This window comes from Amblyomma mixtum, chromosome 9, assembly GCF_055824585.1.
Source record: "Amblyomma mixtum isolate Tamu chromosome 9, ASM5582458v1, whole genome shotgun sequence".
NCBI lineage: Eukaryota > Metazoa > Arthropoda > Arachnida > Ixodida > Ixodidae > Amblyomma > Amblyomma mixtum.
The window spans coordinates 6,635,000-6,649,268 of NC_143020.1; the positions used below are offsets into that span (position 1 = coordinate 6,635,000).

Genomic DNA, 14,269 nt, shown 5'->3' on the forward strand with positions numbered 1-14,269 from the left:
CTTGTCAAACGTTTTAATTAAAATACTAATGGACAGGTGCACAAAAGCAAATGGACAAAAACGAGTCCAGCTGAGCCATGTCCTTTGCCAGGACATAGCGACTAGAATTTTCTTTAGACGAATGCAATGCGGCATAATAGGTTCCGGGCCTTGATTAACAGCCAGCAGCGCTGAGCAACTCCTGAAGTGCACGGGTTGCGAAAGGAGTGCTTGCCAAGGCAGCCAAGGGGCATTCTGTAGGGATGCCGTCGTGCAGAGAGTTCTGGAGCCAGCGCTCGGGGACGATACGTCGCTACTGTCCCTCCTGCCAGCTTCGTATGTCGACGGTTTAAAACGGTCGCCGCTTATTCGGGTCATGTGACGACACTGCAGCTGAAAACCAAAAGAAAAGAAACTCAAGGCAACGCTCACTCAGAGAGAAAAAGACAACTGAAAAAAAAAGCCACTCAACCAGAATTAAAAACTAGCAGCACTAGAAATACAGCCTCAAAGAACGCTATTAACACAATGCAGTCTGTTTACTTAATCTTTTTCATGATCGTGTTGCCAGTGGCCCATTTAATAAACAAATTATTATTCTGAACGAATGTTGTTCAACTTCGAGAACGTTTCAAAAAACTTAAATTAAAATCGCCAGGCGTTTACGGCCGTGGAAGTGTTAATTAGATCCGCATGTGGGGTGATGTGGCATGCTCATGCCTGTCGGAGTGTATAGCAAATCAGGGTGTGGTGTGTAGGGATAGGGCGGTAGTTTAGGCTTGCGCAATGCATGCCCATGGATTGTGTGTAGCACCGGTAGGCGAGCACAGTATGCATCCATATAAAACAAGTAGTCCGACATGACAGGCGCAATGAGGCGCAGTGTGAGGAGCGGTGTGGGGCCGCGGCGTTGACGGCGCTTCAGTAGCCAGGCTCAGAAAACCCTCATGGTGTGTGGTAATAGAGCACACGCGTTCTAACGCGAGAGCGTTAAGGATCTCGCGTCGCAGAAATTCCAGTGTCGACGTCGGCGTCAGCGCCGGCGTCGTTGACGGTGAGAAAAACAAAACTAGAAAAATCCCCAGAGAATGAACCTAGGAGGCAGGTGGTCCGCCTAGGTCCCATAACCTTTTGGCATCATCCTAACCTGCCCGTCGGATTCCGATCAAACTGACCATCGTGTCAGATGACAGTTAATAAATGATTCGCTGCGAGAGGTTGCTCGTGAAGAGCAACATGGGTCGGACAAGCCCCACAGGTGGCAGCAGCTGCCGGCGGAGGGCAGTGGTCCATCGCTTAACCGCTGCACCACTGGACAATAATTCTCATTAGCTACATGATCATTCACTCCCTTGCGATATCGCGTCGTATGCAGCGACATTCTTTGCATTCGTGTCGAGGGTTCTTCACTTTACACGACTAGCAATATCTCCATTTTCTCCGCACACGCACACACGTCCACTACCAAAATGAAGAGCAAAACGAGAAACAGCTAAATGCATGCTTTTAAAGGTACCCGCTCTGGGGCTTGGCAATTGCACCAGGGTCTCCACCCTCCGAGGTAGGCCAACTTTGGCTACCGATTTCAAACCTGCGGCCCTTATTCAGACCATCATGCGTATTACATTACCCCTCAGCAGCACATACGTCGAATCATTCATAGGATAAGGCCGCCGCAGTGGCTCAGTGGTTATGGCGATCGGCTGCTAACCCGAAAGGCGCGGGTTCGAACCCGGCCGCGGCTGTCAAATTTCGATAAAGGCGAAATGCTGAAGACCCGAGCACTGCGCGATGTCAGCACACGTTGAAGAATCGCAGGTGATCAAAATTTCCTGAGCCCTTCACTACAGCGTCCCTCATAGCCTGAGTCGCTTTGGGACGTTAAATAACCATAAAGTATGAGCCATAAACCATCCATTGTATATTGCAGATATTTGAACCCGCAATTTATATTCAGTGGCAGTGCAGTGCAGTAGCAGTCAAGCTTTGCTTGAACACTGAGTTAATAATTTTGACAACCAGACATCGTTTGTCATTCGTTCAGCCCTGAGAGTAAGCAGGTGTAACTTTTATGTTTCAAGGAACAAAGCACTCAGAACGTTAGTGGCAAGTTCTAGATAAGCAGTGACGCCTGGTGCGCTTTAGTGACCAGGACTTAATCGCGAAAAAAATTTTTAAAGACAGATTTTTAATTAAACATTCGGGCGTTGGGTTAGATTTTGTAAACACTGCGTTTTTGCTGCTATTTCCAGGAAAACGGCGCCAGTGCACCCGTGCATAGTAAATAAAGGCTCCCATTTTGATGTATCTCTAAAAGCGCATGTTATTTATCAAAGAGCACGGAGAAAAACGTCCACGTGAACAAGTCGGATGGCGTTCATGAGTGCGCTGGTCGCCCGCGCAGCTGTTCGGTATCGTTGCCGTGGTGGCTCAGTGGTTATGGAGCTGGGCTGCTGTCTCGAAAGACGTCGGTTCGATCCCTACCACGGCAGTCGAATTTCGATGGAGGCGAAATACTAGAGGCCCGTGTACTGTGCGATGTCAGTGCACGTTAAAGACCCCAGGTGGTCGAAACTTTCCGAGCATTTCACTATGGCGTCCCTCATAGCCTGAGTAGCTTTGGCATGTTAAACCCCATAAACCGAACCAATTGTTAAACTCATAGAAGCTGGAGTTGAGGCGTGGCACACCTCGCTCTGTCGCTTCTGACAATTCAGAAAGAGCGAAAAGCGTGGCCACTTTTCTTCTTTTACATCCACAGCCGTTTAAGGCCACGTGTCCTGCTACGCTTTGTATTCGCTGCAAAAAGCAGTGCAAGGAGAAAAGAGAAAGGGAGAGCGAAAGTAGCTGCGGTGGACTGACTGGTGACAGCACAGCCGACGTAAAAACTGACGTGAAGATAATGTGCAGCTGAGCCAGAATAAAATGGAGGGGACACTTAAACTACGCCTTAAGCGTATACGACACGCAGCCTTGCTCTTGTAGAACTCTTGGCTCTTGTTGATCACGGGAGGTGACAAGTTTATTGCACGCTTTTAGCCTTTTTGTCATCGAGACCGCTTCCTCGGTCCACACTTCAGTAAGATATAATGGACGTGCTAAACTTTGCTTACTTAGGACTAAATCAAAATGAAGGTCCCAATTTAGGACGTAGGGACAGGGGTCTTACGGCTCTTGCTCCCTGAGTGCCCTTTAACTGGGAGAAACTACGCGTATCAAAGGAAGCTGAATCCTTTTCTTTTAAACGGACAGTTCAGAATTACGCCTACTCGTGCCAAACGGCGTACCACCGCGTAACATGCGCGAGAGGTAAGCGTAATCCCAGCGCCAGCCACGTTTGGGCTCACGCTACCGCAATTCAGCCAGGTGCCACAAAATGCTCGCTGCCCGAAATGCCCAAAACACTCGAATGCGAAGCACGCGACACGCTTCTGCGCCAAGTGCGGACTTCCTTGTCAGCGTCGAGCATCCCGTTATCTGGGCTTCACCGCCGCTTCATCTAGCGCTGTTTTTCAAGGTAATCCATCACCCAGATGAGCAATATCTCCGGCGCTCGAAAATGATCAACTTTACTCATGCCACAGGTAATCCCGCGATAAGAGTGGTCATATCTGTAGCACTTCTGGGGGAAAAGGCCACATGGTCTAAAACGCTTTTTCACGTCGCGTAATTCGCTCTGAAATAAGCGTTACTAGTTCAAGGTGGCAGATGCAAAGTGCGCATCTTGATAGCAGCAGCAAAGTACGTATTCGCTCTCTGATGCTGTGCCCATAAGTATGCTGAGATTCGAAGTTTTCGCAGTCAGTGCAGGTTATTGAAAAGCAATCACCAACCGCAAAAATCCTTGGATGGCGCTGGTGAATTGCATGCTTTTACAGCGCTACAGGCATGGTAGCAAAGGCGCACACGTGCGATGAAGGGTGGCCAACGTGTGAAAATCAACTACGAAATTGAAGAATTTGTGGAGATAGTCGTCACTATAAGAAAGTGGATCGATAACCTACTGCAGGCATAAACAAATTATATGATGCCCGCGTTAAATATCACAATTCGGGCTGGCGCTATTGCTCAGTTGTATGTTGATATAAACTAGCAGCCAAAATGCAGAAAAACCAACGTAGGCAGCCAATAATTTGCACGCTGTGCGCACACTCGGTATGTAATTTTGTAATTTGCCGCTAATACAACGGCGCACTAATGCCCTGATTTTATGGAGGATTGGAAAGCTTTTCCGAGCGGTTAGGAATTCCCTAGCGCTGTCCATAACAAAAGGGGGTAAAAATCAGAGATAGCATATTTTCCCGAAAAAGTTTCGCTGGGTTCTTTGGAGTCAATCATGTCATATATAGTAACAGAGTCATCACCGAATGCTGCGTTGAACAATGTTGTGTGAAGTGCCCCCCATTATTAAGTCCAGTGCTCCCCCCATTGAGCTAAATTATTGGTAGTTCAGCGTGACAGACCACCGCTGCCAGCTAGTCGCTAAATCTGGTATTTGGAAGTGGCACCAGGATTTGCTAGAAGACAGTTAAGCCTCTTTACAATATAGGACCGTAGCACTTCAACGCTGCCATCCAGCTGCTTTAAACTTGCTCAAGACAGTTTTTGTAATTGCTAATTCTGTTTCGCCGCCTTTCTATTGTTCCATCAATTAGTATAATCGTGTCCAGTCAGGGGAAACTGCAGGTATGAACGTGAATGTTAGGGTGTGAGTGGCTGAAAAGTTGTAAACACCTGAGCTGCTTCGACACGAATTGCCGAAACAAACGCCTGAAAAATGGCGATTTTTGCGGTCATTAAAGACTGGTGGTTGCGTCATTCAGTTGGCACGAAGAATTGATATTAGGCCGTCATACCAATGTTGCAGCTCCGTTAAGTTCATTCTCAAGTTACAGCTGCAGCACGCTGCAGCTCCGCGAAGTATGAAATCTGATGAAAATGCAAGACGCACTCATAGTTCCTGGGGACAAGACAATGGCAACGGCCTGTTTTCAGGACGGCAAGTGTGCTTGAGCTTGGGCAGTAACTGCCGCTGGCAAGCTGCGCAGTATAGCTGTACTGATAGTGCAGTACTATGTGATAGCATAGAAGCCGCACTGGAACAAACCCTTGGCATCCAGCGTCTATGTCACATCCTGTCGGGGCGTGAAATAAACCAATAGATTTATCCTCGAACAGTATTCGAACCCTTGGCGGGGCGAACAGTTCCACTTAGCCGGCCACTGTATTGCACCAATACGACTGCCATCAGGTGTGTTTAAGCGTTAATCTCTAGCGCTATGCTTTGATTCTCGTCCTCTTGGTCAACTTCCATCCCCTTCCAAACGCATAGGTAGCAGCCGCGGTGCCTCAGTTTTTACGGCGATCGGCTACTAGCCCGAACGACGCGCGTTCGATGCTGTCCGCTGCAGTCGCATTTCGGTGGAGGCGAAATGCTAGAGGCTCGTGTGCTTGCGCGTTAAAGAACCCCAGGTGGTCGAAATCATCCGGAGCCCTCCGCTACGGCGTCCGTCGCTTCAGGACGTTACAGCCCATAAACCAAACGCCGAGTGCTAAAACAAAACGCGCAGTGAACCTTCATCTGGCGTGAGAGGAGCGGAACAGCGGGACATTTGAAACACCGCAGCAAGGTCGCAAGCAACAAGGAACGCTCGAGCCACTAAGCATTTTGATGCATCAGTTACGTTTATCATTCCTATACTTTTTATGCCGCACATTGCCTCTTGGCTTTGAAGCAGAACATTCGGCCCTTGCGAAAATTTTGTGTCCTCCAGCAAGCAATGACTAGGCGAGAAAAATTGCCGAAGACACAATGGAAATTCTAAAGTGTGCTTGGCGAAATCCTTGTGGTCAACCCACTGCCGTTTGGCCGAACCGCTTGGCGCGGAATCTTTTCGGATATTGCATCGCTCAATATCTAAACATGGTTTATCAAAAGGATCCCTTTGTCGGGCCTCCTTTAGAGCGCCTATCTGTGAAGGCGGAAGCAGCGATTCCTTTCCGCTTCCGCAGATCGCTCCTGAGCCTGAACGCGTGCATGAGCGCACAATCAGCGACTCATCACATGCGCACAAAGGCGAGTCTGTTAATTGCGCATTCAGGAAGGGGTGCATTTCATTCACTATTGAGTGGAATTGACACCAAATGCGATTACGCACAGCATTGTCCCGTTTCCGCTGCACCTTCAATACAGAGACTTAGAACAGTAGTTTTTTCCCCAATGCATCAAAAACTTTCAAACAAGTGCCTAAAATACAAAGTAAGGGCAGGTAGACATAGCGCGTACCTAAAATTAAATACAAAGTCCCGGGGTGGCTTAATTAAATTCATTTAAAATTGGAGGCAACACTTAATCTACGCCTTAAGGGTATGAAGAGTGGCAGTTCGGACTAGTTGGTGCATGTTTGACATTTTCGAAAGCGCTAAAACAACACGGACAAAGCGCTCGTCCCTGTCTGTTCCTTGTTTGTCCACGTTGTTTTAGCGCTTTCGAAAAATGCCAAAGGGTATGACGCTATGGCGTAACGAGCTAATTTCGATATACGCCGAAGTTCATTCTGTACTATACATTGATAGATCCATGGGGTCTCCTCACACCCCTTCCGGCGCAGTGGTGCAGCGGTTAAGTGATTTGCCACGTCCCTACGATGGCAGGTGCTGCCTTGTGCGGGCCCAGTTTCCTCTCCCAGAGCGACCAATCATTAATCTAATTGACACCTGCCAGGGGGTAAAGTTTTCTCACTATCCGGTGGGCAGGTTGCAATGATTACCCACGGTCACGTGACCTGGGTGTGCCACCTGTCTCCTAGGTTGCTCCCTGGACACCACCTGTCAAAGCCATGCTCTCATTATTTCTCGCTCACAACGCCGACGCCACATTTTCTAGCCAACGGGGCCTTTAAGGCTGGTATATTGTTGGTGTTTTTTTCCGGGTTATAAAATATGTTTTTACTATGCACAATATCCATACCAGGTTCCTTCAAGGAGCATATCGTCACTCTGAACGCTTTATTACCCGAAGCAATGTCAAGGACGATTCAGAAATGGAAAACACCCTTCTGACATTTCCTAGAGTCATTGTAGGGTCGAGGGCTAGTACTTTTAGGTGGGCAGTGTTTGAAAATAGGGTCTTTATTCTCTGTAGAAAATTTCAGCGAAATAAACGCATTAATAAAAGCTCCTCGCTTCGTCACAGTTCATGTGCTGAGAAGCGAAATATGCTCAAGATATTGGCCTGCATCCTGTCAATGCACCCGCACACTAACTATCCCATTACTAAATTTAAGAATCCTTAGCCCGCAGCTAAATGAAATTACAGCCGCGTGAACTCTGCTTTACTTCATTAATTGGCGAATTTATATGTGAACACGTAATCGGCGCTCTACCTCCATTTTAATGTAACACCCTCGTCTTTCCAAGCGTTAAATGTGGTCTTGAATTCTTAGTCCTCACGCATCCCGAGAGCCTCAGAGTAATTGCATTATCTCATCGACATCGAATGAAAAGTACGCAACAATTCCCTCGAACTGAAACTAAACGAAAGGAACCCACGAAACGAAGTGTATTAAAGAAGCGATGTATTTGCACTTAGGATATAGTGACCACCCAAAGAACCAATATTTATGACAAGGAAAAGAACAGAGTGCTTACCGCTCTTTAGGCCAACTTCATCGGCGGAAAACTGACCTTGTTCAGCCGGCGCTTTCCGCAAAGCTGCACCTTACTGCTGGTGTCCGCTTTGAAGGCTAGGAAGCTGGTCTAAAATATTGCGTCCCGCGGAGAACGCGCTGTTCAGGTTTTCCTGGTTCTCGCACAATGGAGAGAAGGTGTCGCCGTACAGCGCCGCTGTCAGAGCGGCCGTAAAGCGGTGTCCAATGCTGGCTCCTTCAAGTCGGACCGCCAGCAACGGCAGTCCGGACCAAAGGGCGACGCACACCACCTTGTGTTCGGATTGCCCAGTCTCTTCGTCGGCGGTGAGCAGGCACGCATAGAACACACCGTGCAGAGAGTTGCCCGCCATTGCCACGTCATAGTGAGGAAGGCGCAGCGCGGCTGTGACGTGATGGAACAGTGTTGGGCAGTCGAAGAACAGGGACGCGTCGCGCTTCAGGCGATACACCTGCCACGGGCCTAGTTGGTTACGTGGCATCAGCCAAACGTAAAGTTTGGCCATACGAAGTAAACGCTCTTCCATCGCAACGCCTCCCAGGAGGGAATCGTATACCTCGCTCCAAGCCACACCTGACGGCACTGTGCCGCCTGAACTCGCCTGTCGTGGCAAATAGAGCGCTTGGTAAAGTTGCTGCACGCTTGGGTCCAAACGGCAGAGATGGTCGCGTAGTGTCTCGAGGTCCTTGGATGTCATGACGATAGAACGGTTAATAACGTTCGACGGTAGAGGCTCTGCAGCTCTGTTCGCTCAGCTCTGATGCTTTCGAAGCCGCCAAAACGTAGGCCTAAAAGCCGACTACACTGCTAGTAGAAAGCAAAGCGCGCAAGCTCACTGTAAACGTCAGGAAGCACCAGCGAAAGGCGTCTAAGTTTTTTCAGCGCTTGAGCTTGTTTCTGACGCTTCATCACGTTTTTAGGGCATCGGCCACGTCACAAAAGCGGAGCCAATGGCGGGCATTGAATACCAAATATCATGCTCACCATGAAGCCACAAAGAGCACGAAGAAGCTCCGCATATATCTCTAGAAATCTTCTGCGTTTGAAACACTAAACAAAGATATGCACGCAAAATCATATATCAACAGTATTCTTCACCATGAAGCATTAATCTAGGTGTAGGAAGCACGCGATGTACGAAGTGTGCGGATCTGGCTTATCAAATGGGTAGCCTTCTTCTATGCTACCGAGCAGATACCATGAGGTTTGAGCCTAACTTCCATACAAGACGCAGGACTTACAGCTTTATCTCTCATTCCCTTTTTTTCGTATTTTACAGTACGCTGACTTTGAGCTCGACATTTTTATTTTATTTGGAAATACTGCAGAGTCGGTTGACTCCAAGCAGGAGTGGACACAAAAAAAACAATTACAAGAATCAAGAATACAAGAATACACTAATACAAGGATACACGAATACAAGAAACAATACAAGAATACAAGTACAACTTCACCCCAGCATTTTTAGGTTTTTAATGAACTCTTGCGCACTGGGACTGTCGACAATATTCTTAGGTAATTTATTCCAAGCGCGTATGGTTCTCGGAAAAAATGAATACTTAAAGGTATCGTTTAGGGGGCTATATTCACGAATCATTTTCCCGTTATCAAAACGCGAGCTTGTGCGTAGTGTGTGAGGGGTAATGAAATTATGATTGTTGATGTCTATTATATTGTTATATATTAATATAACAATATATTTTTATATTGTTATATTTTTATATTGTAATATATTTTTATATTGTTATATTTTTATATTGTAATATATTTTTATATTGTTATATAAAAAATATAATAGCCCAATAGCCAGAATTTACGAATTTCGTCGCTATCTAATAGCCTGCGGTTGGAAAGCCAAGCGAAGGGACGCCATGCGCACAGGGACGATCAAAAGAAACTTGAAGGTTTGGTTCGGTTCGGTTCATTGGGGTTTAGCGTCCGAGAGCGACTCAGGCTGATGGACGCCGTAGTGAAGGGCTCCGGAAATTTCGACCACCTGGGGTTCTTTAACGTGCGCTGACATCGCACAGCACACGGGCCTCCAGAATTTCGCCTCCATCGAAAATCAGCCGCCGCGGACGGGATGGAACCCGGGTCTTTTGGGCCAGCAGCCGAGCGCCGTAGCCACTGAGCCACCGCGGCGGGCTGGAATATGTAGTTCTCCTTGTCTAAGACGCTGGGGAGTGTTTGCAGAAAGGCGCCTAATCAGACGGATGCATCCCCAAACGCCCTCCTGTGTCTCCAGAATTTACGATTCGAAAACAATTGTGTACTTAATTAACATCTTGACCACACATCAGTGACACAAGCCGCAACACCGCGCTAAAGGCTTTCGCCTCACAGCACTTTAGGTCAACAAAGTGGTTGGTTTGGTTTCGTTTGTGAGTTTAACGTCCCAAAGCGACTCAGGCTATGAGAGACGCCGTAGTGAAGGGCTCCGGGAATTTCGGCCACCTGGGGTTCTTTAACGTGCACTGACATCGCACAGTACACGGGCCTCTAGAATTGCTCCTCCGAAGAAATTCAACCGCCGCGGCCGGGATCGAACCCACGTCTTTCGGGTCAGCAGCCGAGCACCATAACCAGAGCCACCGCGGCGGCTTAGGCCAACAAAGTGCCCCCCCCCCCCCCCCTGAATTTTTTTGTTGGCTTCTTTGCACTGCGCTCGCACCTGACTGGTAACAAAAAGACGATAGCGGGGTCTATGATACAATCATGGACGACCCTGGTGAAACTCTTTTTACTATTCAAGTGAAAGTACGATGAAAAGAAATTCTATAAGCGAAGCAAGTTGGGCTGCGCGGCACTTTTTTTTATGGGGATTGTGCAGCAGTGTCTGTGAGATCAACGCAGTTTCACCGTAGTATACGTTGTGATTTTGTCTATTACTCATGCTGCTGCTGTGGTTAGCATTCTGCAAAAGGTGATAAAGACTGATTTTATGGTTTTCTGAGGATTGACGCCTCAAGCTGAAATCAGGCTATGGGGGACGCCGTAATGGAGGGCTCCGTGCTCCGTTGATTTCGCCCACATGTGGTGTCTGTAAGTGCACTGACATCATACAGTACATCATCATCATCGCCATCATCATCATCAGCCTGACTACGCCCACTGCAGGGCAAAGACCTCTCCTATGTCTCTCCAATTAACCCTGTCCTGGCCTTCTCTTGCCTTCTCTCGGAATGCACTCCTTTACCCTTAAGGACCAGCGGTTATCTTGCCTTCGCATTACATGCCCTTGCCCAAGCCGATTTCTTCCTCTTGATTTCAACTAGGATGTCATGTCATGTAGTACGCAGGCGTCTTAACATTTCGTCTCTATCGAAACGCGACCGTCGCTGCTGAGATCGAGTCCGCGTCTTGTGGGCCAGCAGCCTAGCGCCATGGTGAAAACGAATAATCCTGCAGACTTTCCTCTCGGTCATATTCTGGTTTATAGTACGTTTTGTGAACCCGTTCGTCAAAATATGTGAAATAAAATTAAAAAGAATTAATGAGAAATAGAAAGTAGTAACCAGCGCTTAACAGCAAGAACTGGGAGAGAAAAAGGACCGCTAACTGCATTTTTTTTTTCATTTTAATCCTAGACATCCACTGACTGTATTCTCGGAAGAGCACGAGTCATTTTCAATGTGTCGCCAAGTGCCCTGATCCAGACGGGTCTTCAATAGCCAATTTGTGCGCCATTATCTAAACATTGACACAACGGCCGGTTTGGCCGATGTAGCATTTTTCGCACGGAAATGGGATTCTGCAGACCACATATTCGTCCTGCAAGGTACACCCGACAAATTTGTTAACAGCATCGTGCGACCAACGGCCTTCTGGCTTGTCAGCGCCTTGTCAGCGTGAATCGGCGTATCTGAAACTCATACATTTGTTTTCAATTGTCGATTACGTCACTATTTTAAAGGCTACTGCAAAAAAACTCGGCGTGCTTTACCTACAGCCTACATAGATTTGAATCCTTGAATACCGCAAAATTCTCAAAAAAATGCTGCAGCTGCCCTTTAAGAAGGCGACGTCGCTCTCGCATGCAGTTTTGACATGGATGAGAGCGTGGTTAAAAGTGTTCCTGAAACGCCTGCGAGGCGTTTCAAGCGTCTAACCAAGCGTAGCCAAGTGTAAAGGAACTTTCGCTCTGTCTAACTGTTTAGAAGCATACAAGTGAGAAGAGGTGCTCGTTAGGGTACATATGACGGAAGCCAACAGGGGATGGCCTTTTCTTAATTTGTGGTTTTTCTCCATAAGGGAGATTAGTAAAAACAAGAAAAAGCAACTACATGGTACCGGTGGGATCCGAACCCATGACCTCCGAATTTTGCGTTCGACGGCGTTTCTACGCGGCACTCGTGGTATTAAAGGGCGTACCACGTCCGCCGCTGTGGATGTGGGCGGCGCTGGTGAACACTCTAGAGGTTCGCTTACACTACAAATAAATACCACCCAAAGCAGCAGATTGCACAGCCATCGCTGTAGCAGTTGGTGCAGCACCGGGCGCTAAATTCTGAGGTTCTGGGTTCGCATCCCACCGGCGGCATGTGGTTGTTTTTTCTTCTGCTTTTGTTAATATCCCATTTCATTAAAAACTACAAGTTAAAAAAACTACAAGTTAAAAAAACTACAAGTTAAAAAAGACATCCCTTTTCTCCTTAGTTTCAGTGGTTGTAAATTTCCGTCATACCTGCGTTAGAAGAATTAAACCCTTAGGAATTTTCGTATTTGTGTCGCCATTGGCAACTGTGCACAGTTTTCAGAGTTTATCCAGCGCATCAAACTGTAAGGAGCCAGCGCCACACTGCGGCTACAGAAGACGCACGGGAGGCGGACGAAGAAGAAAAGGAAAGAAATACGTGGCAGAGAGAACGTGTGGGTATGTGCCATTCTGTCGTAGGCAACAACAACGAACGTGCGGGAGAGAAGAGGGAGACGGCGGTCGGCGACGGAGGTGAACCTGTTCTGCTGGCGCCCCGAGTTACGAGGCTTGGGCCTCAGCCGCAGACGTCCGGGTGACCAGACCCGGGCAGCCGTCGTCGGGAGCCTCGGCCGTCACATCCAGGCGCCTCTCTTCCCGCCCAGCCGACAGCTTCTCGACACGGGCCGCCTCTGACATCTCCGTGGCGTACCTGGGCTACCGGACCTGAGGGCCGTGCCCGGAGCACACAGGCGCTATTTTCGTCGGCAGCGTTGAGGCCGCCGTGGAGAACGCCGCCAACCGGGTGTCAACGAAGGGAACCCGACACACGTGCCTAAAGTCTGCCCCGACGCCCAGCCACGCCTCCTCGATCGACGCACCAGGCTCATCACTGGGACACAAAGAAATTTAAGTGTGACTTTCCTTTTTGACTGTCTTCTCGCGAGTGTTTGTTTTCCTTTCCTTTTTCCTCCTTGTTCTCTCTCTTGTCTGTTTTTTTTTTCAGTTTCATGTCTATACTTCAATTAGATTTTCCTTTCCTGCAAATGCCGCCTCGTTTATTTCTTTCCTATAACTCATGAATGTTAATGCGTAAATTCGACCTGCAGTCTTCACCTCCTCACTGAAACACAATTCGGGCGTTGCCTTTCTACGCTACATTTTTTTAGAGTTGATGTGTCAGCAGGTCAGCTACCGTTTCTGGTGAGCTACAGATTCGTACGCCCAACCAAACCCCTTATCCTGAAGCGTCCTTCACAGCCTCGGACCCAGCGGCCGTAGAAGCCATCGCTATAGCCATCAGGATCAAAATGAGCGACACCCAACACCCCAGCTGCAACATTTTGAGACTCCCATGCCGCCTGCAGAGCCTACTCTAGTAGTCGTGTCCCACGCGCCACTCTCACTGCACTCCAGAGGAGGCGGAGCGTATCCCAGTACTGTGGCGCCATATGCTCTGGGTCTCCCCGCTACCCCGTAACATGGACACCGACATGCACGAAAACAGACGACAAGCGCGGGCTCGGGCTCTTGAGAGACAACACGGCTCCCGACACGGTGTATATTATGTAGACGTAGCAGGGCCATCGCCCACGGGATTTTACACGGCCGCTGTCGTTCACCAGGAAATGCACGTTGATGGACTCTCTTTTCGAGCCCCGAATTCAATGCGAGCCGAGGAAGTAGCGATAGCGCTTGCTGCCGCCCACGCCAATTCGAGAATCATCATTACGGACTCCCGAAAAGCATGTGATCATTACTTGGCAGGGGAGATCTCCCCTTTAGCTGCTTGCATTCTAAGACGGACCGCCACTGATCCAACACCCAAAAGAATCATTTGGGCTCCTGGCCACCAGGGCTTACGAGGTAATGAGGCCGCTGACGCGGCTGCCCGAGCGCTTACTCACCGGGCTCCTCATCCCAGCTCTTCTGGCTCGGAGACTAACCAGCCGCTGCTGCGATTCAAGGAAATTATAACGCATTATAGCGACATCCACCGCCTTTTCCCGGCCCCTGCAAAGGGGCTGAGTAAGACGGAGGAGCGAACTTTAAGGCGCCTGCAGACAGGTACTCTACTCTGTCCTGCAATCTTAAAGCATTACGATCCTAACACGGATGGGCGATGCCCACACTGTGGGGAGACCTGTGATATCTTCCACATGGTGTGGGCATGTACTCAAAATCCCCACCTCCCCCCTTCCCCTACCC

At 48.6% G+C, this 14,269-nt stretch overlaps 1 protein-coding gene across 1 annotated transcript in view; it reads right to left on the reverse strand.

Moving 5' to 3' along the window:
- Nucleotides 1–338: 338 nt before the first annotated feature.
- LOC149328182 (uncharacterized) overlaps nt 339–14,269 on the reverse strand; it is a 44,322-nt gene continuing 30,391 nt past the window's right edge. The window contains exon 2 of the mRNA XM_089560838.1: nt 339–372. Coding sequence (XP_089416964.1) covers nt 354–372 — 19 coding nt within the window. The 3' untranslated portion in view covers nt 339–353. The remainder of the gene's footprint in view (nt 373–14,269) is intronic.